Source organism: Phoenix dactylifera, unplaced genomic scaffold (assembly GCF_009389715.1).
Source record: "Phoenix dactylifera cultivar Barhee BC4 unplaced genomic scaffold, palm_55x_up_171113_PBpolish2nd_filt_p 000046F, whole genome shotgun sequence".
NCBI classification, from domain to species: Eukaryota; Viridiplantae; Streptophyta; class Magnoliopsida; order Arecales; family Arecaceae; genus Phoenix; species Phoenix dactylifera.
Genome location: NW_024067669.1, coordinates 2,214,414 through 2,232,450, shown reverse-complemented (window position 1 = coordinate 2,232,450; position 18,037 = coordinate 2,214,414). Strand labels below are relative to the sequence as shown.

The 18,037-nt window shown below is 38.5% G+C and overlaps 2 protein-coding genes across 2 annotated transcripts; both read left to right on the top strand.

The window, feature by feature from the left end:
- The first annotated feature begins 1,172 nt into the window (after window positions 1-1,172).
- On the top strand, window positions 1,173-13,260 carry LOC103712037 (chaperone protein dnaJ 10-like). The gene is made up of 10 exons (XM_008798415.4): window positions 1,173-1,765; window positions 6,797-6,856; window positions 8,202-8,284; window positions 8,485-8,644; window positions 9,526-9,655; window positions 11,474-11,632; window positions 11,801-11,979; window positions 12,064-12,144; window positions 12,219-12,371; window positions 12,598-13,260. Exons 1-10 carry the CDS (start codon window positions 1,679-1,681, stop codon window positions 12,685-12,687), a joined length of 1,182 nt encoding a protein of 393 aa, XP_008796637.1. The 5' UTR covers window positions 1,173-1,678; the 3' UTR covers window positions 12,688-13,260.
- A 2,243-nt stretch (window positions 13,261-15,503) lies between these two features.
- On the top strand, window positions 15,504-17,999 carry LOC103712028 (chitinase-like protein 1). Its single transcript, XM_008798404.4, has 3 exons — window positions 15,504-15,966; window positions 17,000-17,153; window positions 17,257-17,999. Exons 1-3 carry the CDS (start codon window positions 15,627-15,629, stop codon window positions 17,660-17,662), a joined length of 900 nt encoding a protein of 299 aa, XP_008796626.2. The 5' UTR covers window positions 15,504-15,626; the 3' UTR covers window positions 17,663-17,999.
- Window positions 18,000-18,037: the final 38 nt, after the last annotated feature.

The following is an 18,037-nucleotide window of genomic DNA, read 5'->3' as shown; positions in this document are numbered from 1 at the left end:
GGAATGGTCCAAAAGAGCAGGGCATCTACGTCAATTTAGGAGCAACTCAACTAGCATATACCATTCCAACTCCAACAATTGCTACAACTACAATCATCCATCACCCTCTACATTCTTCGCATCACAACAGGTGGATGACTCGCACTCCTTGCAAGCAGTGCTAGAGTATTTTGCGAACAACACAGAGAACCTCAAAATAAAGGAACCTGTATATCGAAAGAAAAACAGAGAGGTAGACTGGGTTGCCTTCTATGTTGCTCGGCATGCCGGAGAGTTTCTTTGGGCTTGTGCCGATGAGCTTTCTTCTACTTTATATCATTTTATTTCTTCTGACTTAGCAAGCTGTACCTATGTAAGAGCTATACGAAATGTCATTTTTTACCAAAAAAAAAAAAGAAGAGAAGAAACCTGTTGTAGTAAATATCCAAAGCAGTGGTCAAGGATGCGAATGGGCTACTAGTTGTAAAATTATTTTCATCAAATTTTTATATCAATTTCGGATTTATTCATCACTAACTGCATATTTAATATGCTACCAATCATTGGAATTCCTTAATAGGTGTCTCCTTAGGTTAGTTGTTGATAGTCCGCCACCGCAATTCTTCTGAGATAGTAACCACTAACGAGAGATTTAATAAGAGGTCGGGGGTTCAAATGATGGGCCGATTAATTGTCTCAAAATATATAGCCCATGCATGATTTTGCAATCTTTATTTAAACCAACCTACCATTATATAGTCTTTTAAACCAATTCACAAACAAGTTTGTACTTTTTTTTTAAGAGAAAGGAGGACGTATCCATATTATAATTTCCTATATCTAGATTTTGAGATGCACCATCTCTAAATATCTAATCCAAAATCTCTAGTTGCTAAGTGGAGACAGACATATGGCTACTAATTTGTACATGGCATCTACTACTCTTTACCATTCTTTGCTCATACATTGATAGCATCATGATCACTTAAACTGATTTAATCTTTTTATTAAGTTTAATAATAATAATAATAATAATAATAATAATAATAATAATAGTGAAAATCTGCGTTGCAGTTGCCGGAATTCTAACCCCATAGATCTCCGAGTGCATCCCACGTGCTGCCACGCGAAGGAACCCGCGGGAAAAGAGAAAAAGGTGAACTACGGAAGCAGCCCCAGTGCAATCGATACCAACGACACCGCGGACGGAAAGAAATAGAACAAGAGACCAGAGAACGGAGAAAAAGAAAGCGAAAGTGGGGGAGGGTCGGAGGAAGGGCACCCGTCGCACACAAACAACGCGGGGTGCGCGTCAGAGCCTCTGAGGTCAGCCGGCGAATCAAAAAAGGGAAGAAAAAAAAAAAATAAATCTCCCCTTCTTTCTCTCCGCCCTGAATAAATTCAGACGCGTTTTGATTAATTCAACCCCCGCCGTTTGCCCCTCGTCGGCCCCTCGCGCAGTCCCGTCTCCCCTCAAAAAAGAAGAGCAAGACCAAGATCAGGGGCTTTTTACTTCGCCTTTCCGAGAAGGAGGAGAAAAAAAGGGGGAAAGCAAGGGAATTCTCGTCACCTCCGTCCTTCACCCTGGGAGATTGAATCCGATCTCCATTCTCTCCAGTTCTTGCTTGCCTTTTGCGCATCTCTCGTCTGTCTATCTGGGCTCGATCGGATCCGTGTGAGAAGTAAAGGGTACGGGGAGATGGTAAAGGAGACGGAGTACTACGACGTGCTCGGAATCAGCCCTACAGCCACGGAGGCCGAGATCAAGAAGGCCTACTACATCCAGGTAATTTCGTAGGAAACCTAAGATTGAAATAGGGTTTTCAATCTTCCGATTCCGGTGCTTTTCGCCGTGTTTTTTTTTTGCTCTTTCCCTAAAGGTCTAGAAGACTGTTTCTGCTATCTCATAATCCTCCTCTTGTTAGTTGTTATACAATATCCGGTTACTTGGATAGGATTTGCCCTCCTTAATCCCTATCGACGGGCTAAGTCGAGGCAACTTTAGTTTCCAGTTCCTCTCTTCAATTGAGGCAGTATTGATGCTTGTAGTATTGGAGAGCGTTTGATTTCTCTCACCTCGTATCGTGGAAGTTCTTCTCTCTGTAGGATCGGGGTTTAGGTTTGGATTAAAAGTGAAAACTGGAGCGAAACAAGGATGCTCGTTGATTTCGTTGCTATGGATGAGCGGCCATTTTGTCTTCCCTCGGTCGAGGTTAGAAAAAGAGGGTGTTGAAAGGGTTGCGAGCGGCCAGATCTCTGTTAAACTCCCCTTGGATTTTCCACTCGCTGTCCCGGTTATTCAGGAATTAGCCGGCGTAGATAAAAATTTATCCGCAACCAGTAAATATAAAAGAACGTACATCACATGTTAATTGCTGTAATGATAGTGCTGCTACCTAGTGTCATCCAGGGCTCGTTTGGTTCGCGGGAAAAGAAGGGGGGCAAGTGTGGTCAACGAGAAAGTAATGAGATGCCTCTGGTTGGGGTTTTCAAAGGAGAGAGATGGGAAAGTTGTATTTCCATGGGAATATGATTCCCACGTTTCATAGAAAAGTCTTTTCCATGAGAAACATGGAAAATTTACTTTCCAATGAAGCGGGAATCACTCCATTTTTATTTTTTCCCAAAAAGGCCCTTCAGCATTAAAGAAGCATTAAAGAGGCATCAAAAACCTAATTTTTATTAAGGGCATAATAGGAATTATACATAACTTTCTCAGGAAAATGGATGGCCAACCAAACATAAGCACTTTGGAAATTTGTCACTTTCCCATGGTCAACCAAACATGCCAAAAGTACTTTCCTAGGCATTCTCTTCCTAGGAATTTGTTTCCTAGGAATCATATTCCTAGGAAGGAAAATGCTTTCCGCGAACCAAACGAGCCCCCAGTGTTTTCCTGGAGATTTCCTCGACTATGACCACATAGCGCACACCATTCCCACTGTGATATTTTAAATGGATGTCCTATATTTGTATCCCACTCAATTATGCAAATATTCCTAGTTATTTCTATGGTGGCTACATTGGGCTTTTGCTTGCTTAATGTTTGTAGGTGTATTCTATACTTTCATAAATCTTGTGCGTGAAGTTACTTTGTAGTGCTGCTGGTCCTTGTGCAGAAAGTCAGAACTGTATGCTATAGCTTCACTTGCGAGCTTTTCTTTAGAATTCACTTTCCACATGTGATTGATTTTTAAACTGTACCCTAGTTTCCCTTCTTCACTTTAGTTATGCGAATCCAATGTTGGACTTTGTCCTGTTGTGAACAATGCTCAGTATTTAATGGACTTGATGATTGCAAACCAGGAGAGGTCACATTACAGTAATTCAAATTTGGCTCAAGTAATGAAAAAAACAGCAATAATGTATTGTCTATGCATGCGAGGCGTGCTTGCTTCCAAGTATATGACCGAAATGCATAGATGAGGCTGTTAATCCGATGTCTGTGTTGTTGGTCTGATCGTTTCATGGTAAAGACTCCAATCTGGTATCTAGACCACGTTACTATTCCTGTTGTGACTTTTCTCTACAAATTTTGGTACATATGCAAATTTGATGTACTTCCGGTAATATATGAAGCAATTTATCCTACAGTTTAGATCATTAATAAAACTTAAGCATGGATTTTGCTCCTCCTTTAAAAGCATCTGTTACATGCTCATATATATTTTACGATTGATTATCTTATAACATAAGACTTAGGAAACTTGGTTTTAGTATTGATTTTGGTCCAAGCCTGGATTGATTTGTTTTTGCAATTGCATGTATAGTTTTGGAGGCTTTGTGCACTAAGCTAATCGTGAAAAGATATTGTATACAACAGCAATTCAATGCATATTCTATTGTTTGGTGTATAATGTCACTGATTTGAATCCAAAATCTTTTTCAGAAAATGAAATTCGTAATAATAAAATGTAAGAGAAATTTTAAAATAAAAAATTATAAAAATAGAAAGGTAATTCAATTTATAAAAATAGATTGGAAGCCAGTTGGTAGTGAAATATATTATTTGTCGAGAATCCTATTCACTTAATGTATGTATTCCTTTTGAAGTAATATATAATCTTCTCACCAAGTACATATATATTCCCTGATAATAAAGTAGCATGTATTATTCTTACCATTTACATATATTTTCGGGATAATTTTACATATATGCTTTATGTACACACAAGAAATTTCAAGAATCTTTAATTTCCTAGTTACAATGAGAGATGATTAATATATTTTTCAACTTTTTTTGGTATTTTCTCTCCAAATTTCAGGAATTTTATGAAATCTAACAAGATATAGTTATGTAGATACTGAAATTTGTAAACAACTCACATTTTTTGAAATATTATTCATGAAAAGCTAATGAGGAAGATATACTCTTTAAATGTTTAAGTAAATATCTTCCTAATTTGGAATCTCGTGAAATATAACAATTTATATAAGATTTTGCTAGTTTGGCATAAATTCAATTACTAACATCGAGAATTGATCGGAAAAATTGATCTTTTCCTATATTTCTTTAAACCCAAATTTGTAAGCTTCCAAATTTTCTTATAACTTATGAAATTAGAGTATGATTTCAACAAAATACTTTCCAGAGGCTGGATCCACGAATATCAACTGAAAATAAAATTAAGATATGTCCCAAAAATGATATTATAACTCATATATGCATTAAATTTGACCCCATGCGTGTGTATCCATCAATTTTTCCATGACCAAAAACATCGTTCAATGTAGCTAAAAGAACCTGCTGCTGGCTTCACCAAATCACCTTTCCTCCTGTTGTAGAGCACCCCTTTTTTTTTCTCATTTTTAACATCCTAGATGCTAAATCTTGTACTGATAAGTTTGATCTACCTAATATTCAATATAACATAATTTTTGTGTAAGAGCATGCTATTCATATAAATAACCCTTTTATTTGGTTTTAAGATGAGAAAGACACTTGTAACTTAAGATGGATGGCCTTTTCCACTCTCGCTGTTTAGAGTTTACGTTCTTTTTCTTCCTTTTGAAGCCAAGCATATTCTTTGTAGCTATGTAATGCAAGAGTCCTGGAATGTAGCGCCATGCTGGATTTCAAGGTCTTCTGCATGCAGGTTTTTATCTTATATTTTGTGAATATAAGAATTCTCTTGGATTTGCAGTTCTTAAATGAGCAAGTGAATACCAGGACATATTTTTTAAAATTAATAAATTTGAGGAAATAAAGCAGATATGCCTAACCCTTTGTGCAGAAGATTTAAGTCCTTTCTTGTGCAAGGCATGTGCCAAGTCCAATTTAAATGAAGGTGCATTTGGCAAGGTGGAAACATCCTTAGATGATATACAATTGTGGCCCTTAAGAGGACAGGCAAAGGGGCTATTCCTTCCAGGCCAAAGTCTTTTTAGAAGCCCTCCAAAAGAATCTATGTTGCAAACATACGAGAAAGTAGTAAAATAGAATGCATTTACCAACCCTCCTACTAGTTAAAGGGTGTATTCTTCAGTTTATGTTTTGTGAGATTTTTGTGCAAGGGCATTAAATCTTTCATATCCTTTCATGCAAAAGAAAGTTAATTTAAGGTTATTATATGTGTGAAAAGCTAATTGAAGAAAATTGAGTCACACCAAACATCTTTCTAGAATTAGAATCCAATTCTTCACCCAAATTAAAATCAATGCAGCCATTGAAAGCTTCCATCTTAGTCAAGGATCCTTCATACGAAAATAATCCCAATGGACAAAGCCCTTCAGCAAGCCCCAACCACTAGATCTCAAAAGCTGTGCACTTAGAAGGCGTCTTTGACACCATCTTCTCACCCCAAAGGAATTTTTTTAATCTTAGTTTTATTAGATGGTTGGCAACTTGCTGTAGAATAGTAATATCTAATTATCGTATTTAAAACAACATCGTTAATGATATGATGTCATTGTATGTTATGTCAATCAGCACAAAATTATGGAACATTTACATTTGTACCTAAAAAAGGTTCTGTTTATGTAGTTTTTAGACTGACCTTCAAATTAGTAATCTGTAATGACTATAAAACAAAGTTTCTTTAAATGGAAGTCAAAAGGTGGTTGTATGATGTATTCTTTCTCGCTGGTTTATTTTTATCTGCATTTGCAAATGTGGATCATGCATTGTCTGCATTTCTCTCGTTTGCCAGTTTGTCAAATCGCCTAGGCGCTCCTAGACATTGACCTTTTTGAAGGCCTAGGTCTACAGAGGACCTGAGCAAAGAATTCCTAAAAAATAAAATTTATGTTTTCATATATAGAATCATATGGTTCATTAAAAGCACAGAAAAGAACATTATATTGATAAACAGTGAGGTTGTCAACTGCTTAAGTTGTGCAATAGTGAAATCTTTGATTTACTTACTTTAGATTTACTTAATAATTTTTCTGTTGAAGCTTCTTAGAAACATAACACTGTTCAAGCATCAATTAGTATCTAAGGGAACACGTTATGAAATGGGCTCAACTTCATTCTCTCTTGAAGTAAATCACTTTATACTTAAAGGGAAAATTAGTTGAAAAATTTAACTCCTTAATAAATCAACGGGCAGCTTCCTGAGACACATGTGGCCCCTAAGTGAGCAGGCGCCTGCCTAGGCACTAACCTAGGCTCTTGGTCGACTACCGCACATCAAGGCTTGGAAAGCACCAGGTGCATCGGCGGAGGCCTGTGACAAGCTTGTCATACAGTTTCTTGTGACTACATATACCTTTTCCTGTTTTATGGATTTAGAATGCTGTGTTCTTGCAGCTGATATATTATTCGATCTAGACATTGCTAACATTGCACCATGTGCTTTCTCTTTGCTCCTTGTAGGCAAGGCAGGTCCATCCAGATAAAAACCCAAATGATCCCCAAGCGGCACAAAATTTTCAGGCAAGTCCTGTGTTTTCCTTATCTTAATATTTATATGAAATTTGGCATAACCCTCTGGAAAATTCGGGCTATTTTACTGATGTTAATCTGTATACATTTACCAGTTCACTAAGATATTGTTAGTTAGTCAAGATGGCGGGAAAAGTTCTTCATTGACTCCCCTCTTGTTAGCCATGCATGCTTTTCAAGGAATTCCTTCTCTCTTTGGTTGCCAAGATAATCAAAGAAAAGTAAATCAGTGGATGAACAGAAAGTAACATAAAAGAATATGGGGAATTTTCTTGGTTTGTTAAACTAAAAAAATTGTAGATTGTGGTTGAAATATGATTTAATCTTTGACCACTTTGCTATTTGTTATTTTCTTTGAAAATCTCTACCTTTTGGAGAAGAAAACTTATATGTCTCATAGAGAAAATTTTGATTCTTCTTTTTTTCCTGTTTGCTTTATTCTCTGAATTTTCTTTACCATATCAGTTTGACGACTTTTATCCATTTAGTATCTCTCACATTAATGGGAAACAGTGAGAAATCTGTGGAGAGGAGAGGGAGAAACAGGCAAATTGAAGGATGCCACTGCATTGCACAATCTTGAAAATTTTAGATTATACATTCACATATTAGAAAGATTATAATATCTTAAAGTCTTGGTATTGATTGATTCACAACTCCCCCCTTTTTCTTCTTTGCCTCATGTCTTGCAATCTCATCATTCCATCCCTTTTGACTTATGAATAGGGAAGCAAACATCCAGCAAACCTTTTTGTAAAGGCTTTCGTGATGATCATTGTATATCATGCTTTAGCAATATAATGGAGTAGCTGTGTGGCTTACTCAATGTTTCTTTGACTGATGATTGCAGTGATCTTGCTTCTTAACTACAACCATTGTGATATGTTTAAAATTCTTTTCATCTCACCCGAAGGTGTTTTCTAATAATTAGGATAATGTTTTAAATTCTTCAGCAGGCGATATTGTCTCATTGTACACTACAATTATAATACATAGGAAGACTTTTAAAAAATTAGAAAATTCAACCTTTACTTAACTTCTAAAAGAAGGGGAAAAAACATAAGCCATTTTTTTCCTTAAAAGGAAACATAAAGCAGATAAAAGAAGATTTAATGAATAAGCATCATAGAACTTGTTTGTTAGAAGCTTTTAGTGATTAAAGTATCTTCTGATTCAAAGTTGGATTGAATGGCTATTGCAATATACTTTTAAATTTTAGTGATAGACTTGCTTGTTACTGCTGTACTATATTGGATTAATTTGGGAGCTTTTAGTTTTAACTGACTATTTATCATCAAAGTATTCACTACTTACCCAAAGTGCTATTGTAATTCAGGTATTAGGGGAGGCTTACCAGGTGCTCAGTGACCCAGCACAGCGCCAGGCTTATGACAATTATGGAAAATCAGGCATTTCAACGTATGTTCACTGTTTCAAGCATGCACCATTTAAGAAAAAGGGAATAAACTGAATATTTAGGGAGAAATGCTCTTTTTCAGTTTATTTGCAATTCTAAAAGAATATTCCTTCACTATTTTTAATCTTTCATCTTTTCATCACACTTAAATAATAATTGGGCAAACAATGGGCTAATATTCGGGTTCTGCCGATGTTTGCAGAGAAACAATTATTGATCCTGCTGCAATCTTTGCTATGCTATTTGGGAGTGAGCTTTTTGAGGACTACATTGGTCAACTTGCTCTGGCATCAATGGCTTCGCTTGATATTTTCACTGAAGGGGAACAGATTGATGCCAAAAAATTGCAAGAGATGATGAAGGTATTGTTTTCAACTGGTTGTCTCTTGTTGCGTAATCCTTCAACTGGTAATGTTTTTTAACTTTATTTCTCTACTTCATTGATGTTGGCTTCCAGAAACATGGCAAATAGATGGAGGTGGAATCCTTCTACTAGATATTGAATCTTATGTTACAAAGAGTCACCTGGATTTTTTTCTGGGATAATTACCACAGTATAGGTTTGGGTCGTCAATTTTGTTGGCTAGTATGAAGGTTTTTGGAATAAGACAGATATGACCAACCACAAGAATTGAGAAGTAAGAATGCAACAAAGTGGGTAAAGAAGTTCTCATAAGGACATATTGATTTGTGCAAAATCTAAGTCGCATTAAAAGATCACATGTTAATACAAGGCAAAGATTTTGGAGAACCTTTTATAATGCCGGAGGCAGACCTTAAGGGGATTATTGGTGAATAAGGACTCACAAAGACAGAATCAATTGTGGGGACAAGGCTTCATATGTATGGCTTTGTTCAGTTTTGTACATGAAACAACTTGTGGTTTTAGATGCAACTCTTAATGAATATCAAGTTACATATATAAAGTTATACACCCAAGATTTCAGTTCTACATCTGGCTAGCTGTGATTCGAAACTTGATTGCTAGCTTTGGGTTCATTTTTGCAATCTTATGTGCAAGTTTACTAATCAGGGTGATAACATGTTGTCTAACAATTTTTTGTCCATTTTTTTTATGTTTAGCTTCTTTTTCTATGTATTGACGTTTTGTATCTGCTATCCTAAAGTTTATCTAATTCTTCTCTTTTAATTAATTGTTTGATGATCAAAATAATATTCTGCCATTGAGTATTATATTTATCTTATTTAATTTTCCCATGATATTTTACTTCCCCAACTATAGGTTGTTCAAAACGAAAGAGAGGAGAAACTTGCACAGATACTAAAAGACCGACTTAACCTCTATGTTCAAGGACACAAAGATGAGTTTATTAGTCATTCTGAGGCTGAGGTGGCAAGACTTTCCAGTGCAGGTAATAATTTATAGATTGTTGGTTTTTTGTTTTTTTGTTTCTTTTTTTTCTCATATCATCTTTCAATTTGTCATTTATTTTTGGAACCAATAAGTAACCACCAAGAATGTGGGAGTAGAATCCTTGTGCTCTATTCTGAAACATCTTAGATTTTTATGGCACTTTGAGGTTCATTTTCCAAGTATCCTAGTTATAGTAGGCGAGAAGCCTTGCATCATTTAAGCTACTATGTGATACACCAATGTCATTTCTACCTTGAGGCATTTTGAGCCATTAGATTTTACCACGCCCATCTTATCCATCAGTAGGTACTTTTCTTCTGAAAAGAGAGAAAAAGAGAGCGAGGAAGGGAGAGGGAGGTAGTGGCCCGCTGGCGGAGACCAGGGAACCGCAGGGAGTAGGCGGAGGAGGAGCTCCGCCCCGTCCCGGAGGAGAACTTTTTTTTTATTTCGCGAATTTTAAGTGAAGTCGTTAAATCGCTTGCCAACTTCATTTAAGATCGCCAAATTTAAAAAGGCCCTCCTCCAGGATCGTTTTGAACGAAACAAGAGACCCGAGGCGGAGCCCCTCCTTTGTCTCCTCGGCACGGATCGCCGGCCTCCATCGGCCCTTTGCTGGCCTCCACCACCCTCCCTCCCTCTCTCCTCTCTCTCTCTCTCTCATTTCTCTCTCTTTTTCTCTTCCGTTCTCCCTCTCCTCCGCCTTCTTTATTGTGTCGATATGGGCCTGGCACGAAACGGTACGGGGACGTACCGACCCGTGCCCCCGGGCAACCAGTTCGGGCCCTGGTTCCGGCATAGCTGACCTTGCATACATGCATACATTCATACATACATTTGCGACATAATAATTGGTTTGTTCTTGAATGATATGGATGGCTTGTTTGCCTGGCAATTTGAATGCTATTTGTGGGGTCATGTAAATCTGAAATTCAACTCATCCATCAAAATATCATTGGAAGGATGTAATTTTTACCATTAGCAATTTTTCCCCTTTTTTCAATGAACTCTTAAAATCTTTTAGTTATTTTCCTTTTGAAATCAAACTGAAGACATGAGCATAAAATAATCTTTATGTCATTTGACAATGTATTCTGAGAAGATCTGGAAATTACAAAAATTAGTGATTTTGATATTATAAAATCTTTACCTTTTCTCGAGCATAAACTTGTAAATGCATTCATCCTTCTTTCGAGAACATAAGCCATGAGCACAAACACATGCCTGGATCCTATTTATTAGTTGTTCTGAGAAATTTCTTAAAATTTAAATTGATTAGGTGAATGCAACCATTAATATGAGCAAATAAAACTGGAAAAATACCTAATACACTGACTTGTAACAACATCCAATGCTTCACCCCGTGAGGCCCTCCCCATGTAGGACCTCAAAGTCGGTGAGAGAATGTAGACTCAGATTTCTTCAGAGGTGGATCTAAATTATAACTTAATGAGAGATGCAAGAATTACAGTACCTATCCGTGGTACATCACCTGGTCAACTAAATGTAGTTTACCTAGAAGCTAAAGGAGTAAATTGCTCATCAGCTTCTCATGGTCTTATGACACCATGTTGTATCCCATTCAAGTTTACCTAGAAGCTTCTCATGACAAGGACTCTGTGTGCCAGACCTCTATTACTTGACCATATCTCTATATGTTTTGATGCTTCAAATGCGGACATCTTAGTGGTGCATGCTTGAATTTTTTCCCCTTTGGTGTGGGTATACCTTCTCTGAATTTGCATTTGAAATGTTGGTTCCACAATAATTTCCTTCTGGAGATGCCTTTCTGATTAATTCCATTTAATGATTCCTACAGCTTATGGAGTGGATATGTTAAATACCATTGGCTACATATATGCAAGACAGGCAGCAAAAGAGCTTGGGAAAAAAGCTATATATCTGGGCCTGCCATTTATTGCTGAATGGTTCAGAAACAAAGGCCACTTCATCAAGTCCCAAGTAACAGCTGCAACAGGTGAACCACTAAATTGGCTTATCAGCTGGGGGGCACATGATATGCTTGTGTTGTTAGAGTCTTGGAATTTGTGCATCATGTGTTTAGAGGATGCATCTATGCTTTCTTGATTGAGCGTATAATGTTTAACAGTTTGAAAATGGTGATTGGTTGTTGTTGGACTTGCAGGTGCCATTGCTCTAATGCAGCTACAAGAGGACCTGAAGAAACAACTCAATGCTGAGGGCAATTATACAGAGGAAGAACTTGAGGAGTATATGAAGAATCACAAAAAGTTATTGGTAGATTCCTTATGGAAGTTAAATGTTGCTGATATTGAAGCTACCCTATCCCGAGTCTGTCAGATGGTCTGTCTTCCTTCTCCTTTTAAGTTCCTATTTTTTTCACCTTAACCTTTTGGGTTGAATTTGTGGTGATAAAACTTATTTCAGGTGCTCCAAGACAACAGTGTCAAGAGAGAGGAACTCCGAGCTCGAGCCAAAGGGTTGAAAACTCTTGGAAAAATATTTCAGGTATCTTTCATGATATGAATTACTTGGTTACTAATTCTCTATTATATTAATTATGTCTACATTCTGTTGTATAGAGGGTCAAGCCTGCCAACGCGAGTGAGAGTGAAACATCGCTTAAAAGTGGAGTACCGAACCAGTTGAGTGAAAATGATCGACCCAATGATGGTAGTTCTCCAGACACATCACCAAGATCTCCCATTGACCAGCCATCTTATGCAACTCCACTTGTAAGTTCATGATCATTTCAACATATGCAAAAGAACTGCTCCCACTCAAGATGCTCAATATTTGATTGAAAACTTTATAATTTAGTCGGCCCCTGTTTTCTTCCTATAACTACAGCTTTTGGGTCATAATTGAGTGGGAGCCTGGGTTCTTTGCATTTTAAATCTTATCATGCCCCCTAAAAAAAATTAATGAGTAGATGATAGAAACAAATTCTCTATTTTCTAGAGCCCATACGTGGAGGTCCCGCAGTTTGCTGGTGCCCGGTACAACCATAACTTCCCCATGCCTACTGCACCACCTGGAAGGTATCTTTGATCGTCAGGCAGTAAAGGAAGTAGACCAGATATATGATCGTCCTGTTTTTATATCATTCTGGTATCAAAAAATCTCATTTGTTGGGCCTCTTGTTTGTATGAGTAGTCTGATAGTTGGATTGCCCGTGCTCTTATATTGCTGTCATCATCATGCATTATTTTATTCAAATGGAGGCGGGCACGGGTTCGTCCAGTGTGCACACCCTCATGCTGTGTTTTTGGTATGGATGATTTAGGTTCTGGATCCCATGTTTTTGTTATGCTAGGCCAGCAGCAACGAGACTAGCATTGTACATCAGAGGGTTCTTTGTGTGGCTTTCCCTTAATTTATAATGCTGTAGAAGCAAGAGGTCATTGTATATATATATAGCTGAATCATTCCTGATGCATGTTTTAACCTTTCTTTTTATTTTCTGCAAGAAATGTTGCATGATTGTATAAATCTTGCTTGTTTTATAAGCTTTACTGAACAATGTTGCATGTTCCTGTTACTTTGTTTCTTTTTTTTTTTATATCATGTAAGATTGATTGGTAAATGATAACATTTGGTAGCCAGGATACTGGATTCTGGGTATGGGGCTTCAGAAATGTCTTTTTGTTTCTGTATCGCCATTTTACTTCTTAGGAAGGAGGCGGGGATATCTGTTTAGAGCAGCCACGGCTGAAAGTTATATAATGCCTCAGCATGCAGATACAACTGTCTGGCACTAAACATATCAGCCTGTGCTGTAGTGCAGTGGATCAGTACTTGGTAATGCTGTACGCACTAGATCTTGGTAAATGATCATGATACTTATGACTAATTTAAAATAAAGCCATGCATGGAGATTTGGGGATACTTGCACAGGGAGCAGTGTTTAGTGGGCGGTGGTCGCGATGTATGTGATCTTATTTTGTTTTTTTGAGAATAAGGAGCAGCTGCAACCGTACCTTCTACTCAGATCAAAGTTCAGGCCATCAGATCGGCCAAACCTTGACTCAGGGTGCAAGGGTGTATAGAGTAAAAAGAGCAATGTCCTGCACAAGGCGAGAGGTTGTGCCATCTAAACTAAAAGTTTGGTAGTATGTGATACAATTAGAACTTAGAAGGAAGGAAATCATTGAAATGTTTGACGGCCGGTCCTGATCTCTTATCAGATGGGCCATCATGAGCAATGGTAAGAGCTTCGAGGGAAAATGGTCTGAATCTGGTGCTCTACTTGTGGGTTTTGTTGCAGGTAAGTTTAACTAGCCGGGAAGGTTAGAGCTACTAATGAAGATGTTTACAATTGGGATTCTGACGGCAGTAATCCAAGCAAACAAGGGTTTCTCATGCCCTTTCAGAGGGAAATAATGTAGCATATGGTGATGCAAGGATAAAAAGACACGTGATTGTGTGGGACATTAAGTGGGTGGTCTTTAAATCTATTGCAAACTGTAAAGAGGAATCTGGGATATGGTGTTTTGGAAATTTGTCAGTGGTGCATTAGCCTGTTGGCTGAACTGAAGAAAAAAAATGTTCTCTTAATATAAGCATTACAGATGCAATTTGCATGTGCCTGGGTAAGTTATAATTAAAAAATGAAACTACAGAGTTTTTTAGGCTGCCTGCACGAGGCATGAACCAAATCCAACTCTTGAAACAATGATTTTCACGCACACACATATTTATGTGTATCTATCTGTATATCTCTGTGCGTGTGTGTGCGTGCGTGTAAACTACTAAATTTTAGTTCGGATGGTATGGTTCTTTAAAGCAAGAGAGGGGTTTATCAACCCTCAATTCGATCCCTGTTTTTAATATCCTGTATCACGAGCTCTAAGCTCGGGGACCAGGTTGGTGTGGGTTGGATGGGATTGAGTCAGAACCCCTGCTCATTCTCTCTTAAAAAAAAAAAAGAAAAAAGAGAGAGAGAAAAAGTCCATAGGTATGGAGTGCAACTGTGCAAGTTCCATTAAGAGGGATCCTGGTGCACGGGTGTAAAACTATGCATCTCTCTTACAAGGAATTGAAGCCAAGGTACCAATAGAAGTCAGTCATGCAAACTCGAACGTGTGTGGACATGAGATGTATGTGCAGGCAAGCATGTGCACGTGTATATTTTTGATTACAAGATCTTTTAAATGTATAAAAAAAATCACAAAATGCTGAAGCATACTTCAGTTGGATTTTTTTTTGTGGGGTAAAACAATCGGACTATTCATGTATTATTCTAGTTGAACACTGAGTACAAGCTGACAAGCTTTTCGACAACCATGGAGTAACGATCGGTGTCGGTGTTCCAGATGGAAGATGGCATGACAAGCCTGTCGACGGTCAATATATTACGCTCGTCAACCCGCGCTAAGCGCTCGGTTTATTTCTGCCGCCATTCTCAGCGGACATGATCGAGGAGGTTGAGACATCCCACCAGATGAGACTGAAAAGCCGCCAACCCGTGACCAAAACCTTCCCTAACTAATCTCCAAAATAATAATAATAATAATAATAATAATAATAATAATAATAATAATAATAATACTGATATATCAAATGGAAAACTTAAGAATGCACAACGCCGTTGAACAGGAGCTATCTTACGTCCATTGTCATAACTTCAAGATTCGAGAACATAACCTTGGTTTTTTAAAACCAATAAGATCTGCAGTTGAAGTAGTATAGAAGGAAAAAAAAAAAGAAAATATAATTTCCTCATCAGCTGCATGTCGATCGAGACTCTTAACCAACTTAACAATAATAAAAATATCAAGAAGTAAATGATGTAAAACAAATGATGTAATAAAGAGACCTCACACCAGAAGTCCAGAGCCGACGTGTAACCTTCGCATTGGCTCCTTTATCGATGCCTCTTTTCGGCCTTCCACCCACCACCTTTAATAGATCTGTATTCCTTTCTTCCTTTCTCCTTCCCTTTCTCTCAGGCACTGTGTCGAACGAGTAGAAGGGGGTCGTCGGCGGGGATGGGGAGGTGGGCGGCGGCGGTGGTGGGGCTGCTGGTGGTTTGGAGCGTGGGGGAGGCGAAGAAGAAGGAGAAGGTGTGCGACAAGGGGTGGGAGTGCAGTGGGAGTAAATACTGCTGCAACGAGACCATCACCGACTACTTCCAGGTGTACCAGTTCGAGAATCTTTTCAGCAAGAGGAATGCGCCCGTCGCCCACGCGGTGGGGTTCTGGGACTACCACTCCTTCATCACCGCCGCCGCCGTCTACGAGCCCCTCGGCTTCGGCACCACCGGCGGCAAGCAGATGGGGATGAAGGAGGTCGCCGCCTTCCTCGGCCATGTCGGCAGCAAGACCTCCTGTAAGATTTCGAAATCCAATCCATCATTGTTCTTCTCCCCTCCTTATTTTGGAGGCAAAAATTTGTTTTTTTTTTTAAAGACGTTTAATATGGAAGCTGATGGCTTCCTGACCCCAGCTCCATTTGCCCCTGTCAAAACCCTAATTTCCCTCCTCTTAGAAGGGGTAAGAGAAGGGATTTGGATGGTGAAGTTTGGGGAGGAGAACTGATTTGGATCCTTTTTTTAGTTATGCATCCCTATATTTATGGAAGGTTTTTTTTGGGGGGCTGAAATGGGGAAATAGTTAACTATTGTTGAGAATTGCTAGCTCCTTTTGAAAGACATGGATGATTTGGGGGGATGAGAATATTTGGTGCTGGGATTGCTAGGAAAATGTAGAGAAATTCGAGGATAGGACTTGCATTTCATGGCATCTTTGGTGCGATAAGAGAATTGAGACCAACATGCTCATTAGCAGAATCTTAATAGATTGAATCCATGTTGCAACTTTGCAGCAGATCAGCATGATATATGTGTTTTCATTTAGTTAAGCAATTCCTTTTTCATATTGATCAAAACGTGATCATCTTTGACATATGTAGTATGGATGACAGAAATTGGACTTTGGATAAAAACAAAGCTGATGTCCAAAGGGGTTATGCTGGAAGGTTTTTGGATTTGATGCAGGATTCTGATGAGTATTCTTCCATGTGATGAAGAAATTTGACCAGATCTAATGGTTCCACAAAGATTACCTTGAGAAATTACTCTTGAGACATCATGCCAACATTATAATTAGTGGTGCCTCTTGGAGTCCCGAGGCATAGCATCTGCTAAATACGCCGCATCCATTCTCAACGTTTATATCCAGATTTGTTAGTGTATATTTACCCTTTAGTTTAATGAGCTTCTCTGGAAGATTTTCCATCAAACAGTATGTAATTGAGGACTGATTCCATGGTGTATGCAGGCGGTCGAAATTTCTGATAGTCTCCAAAATTGGTGCCACAATTACCATTTCTTCTCTTATGATTCTTAGTTTACCTTTTGCAGGTGGGTATGGCCTCGCATCCGGTGGCCCGCTTGCATGGGGACTTTGCTATAACCATGAATTAAGCCCAAGCCAGTCCTACTGCGCAGATGACTACAAGTACCCTTGTACCCCTGGTGCTGAATACTATGGTCGCGGTGCTCTTCCTGTGTACTGGTATGCCAATATCATCTTTCCAGCTTTCGTGAGATCTATGGACATGGCCAATGATAATCCGGTTGAAGTAACTTTGCTTGTTAATTTGCTCGATGGCTTCCAGGAACTACAACTATGGACTCGTTGGTGAGTCACTCAAGATTGATCTGTTGAATCATCCAGAATACTTAGAGCAGAATGCTACCCTGGCATTCCAAGCTGCCATCTGGAGGTGGATGACCCCGATGAAGAAGAAGCAGCCTTCAGCGCATGATGTGTTTGTTGGCAACTGGAAGCCCTCAAAGAATGATACTTTGGAGAAAAGGTTACCTGGCTTCGGGATGACCATGAATATTCTCTATGCAGATCTTGTTTGTGGTCAGGGCTACATTGATTCCATGAACAACATCATATCCCACTACCAATATTACCTGGACCTGATGGGGGTCGGGCGTGAGGTCTCCGGAGATAATTTGGATTGTGCCGAACAGAAGGCTCTCAACCCATCTGGCACATCTGCATCTTCCTAAGCTGTGAAGAATGATGTTGACCATCAATTGGATACTGGTAGAGGATGCCACAAATAAATGGTTGTCGGTCTACTTCTCCATATAAGATATACTGTCCTGTGAAAACTTTACTGTCCTGGTTCGAGTAGAATTTGAAGGATGAAACTGTTCTTTGTAGAAGGTAAACCGCTGTTTATAATATTCTGTTTTGTAGATGGTTCCTGTGAGGGCGAACATTGTTACTCAAGATATACTGTGTTTATGTTTGTGGCCTGGAGAGAAAAAAAAAGAACTGGTGGTGAATATTCTTTTTTTTTTTTTTTGTGAAGGCTATGACTAATGCATATTATTCTTCCAATTGATGGTTGGTTTAGTGGATTGCATTTCATGGGAGCT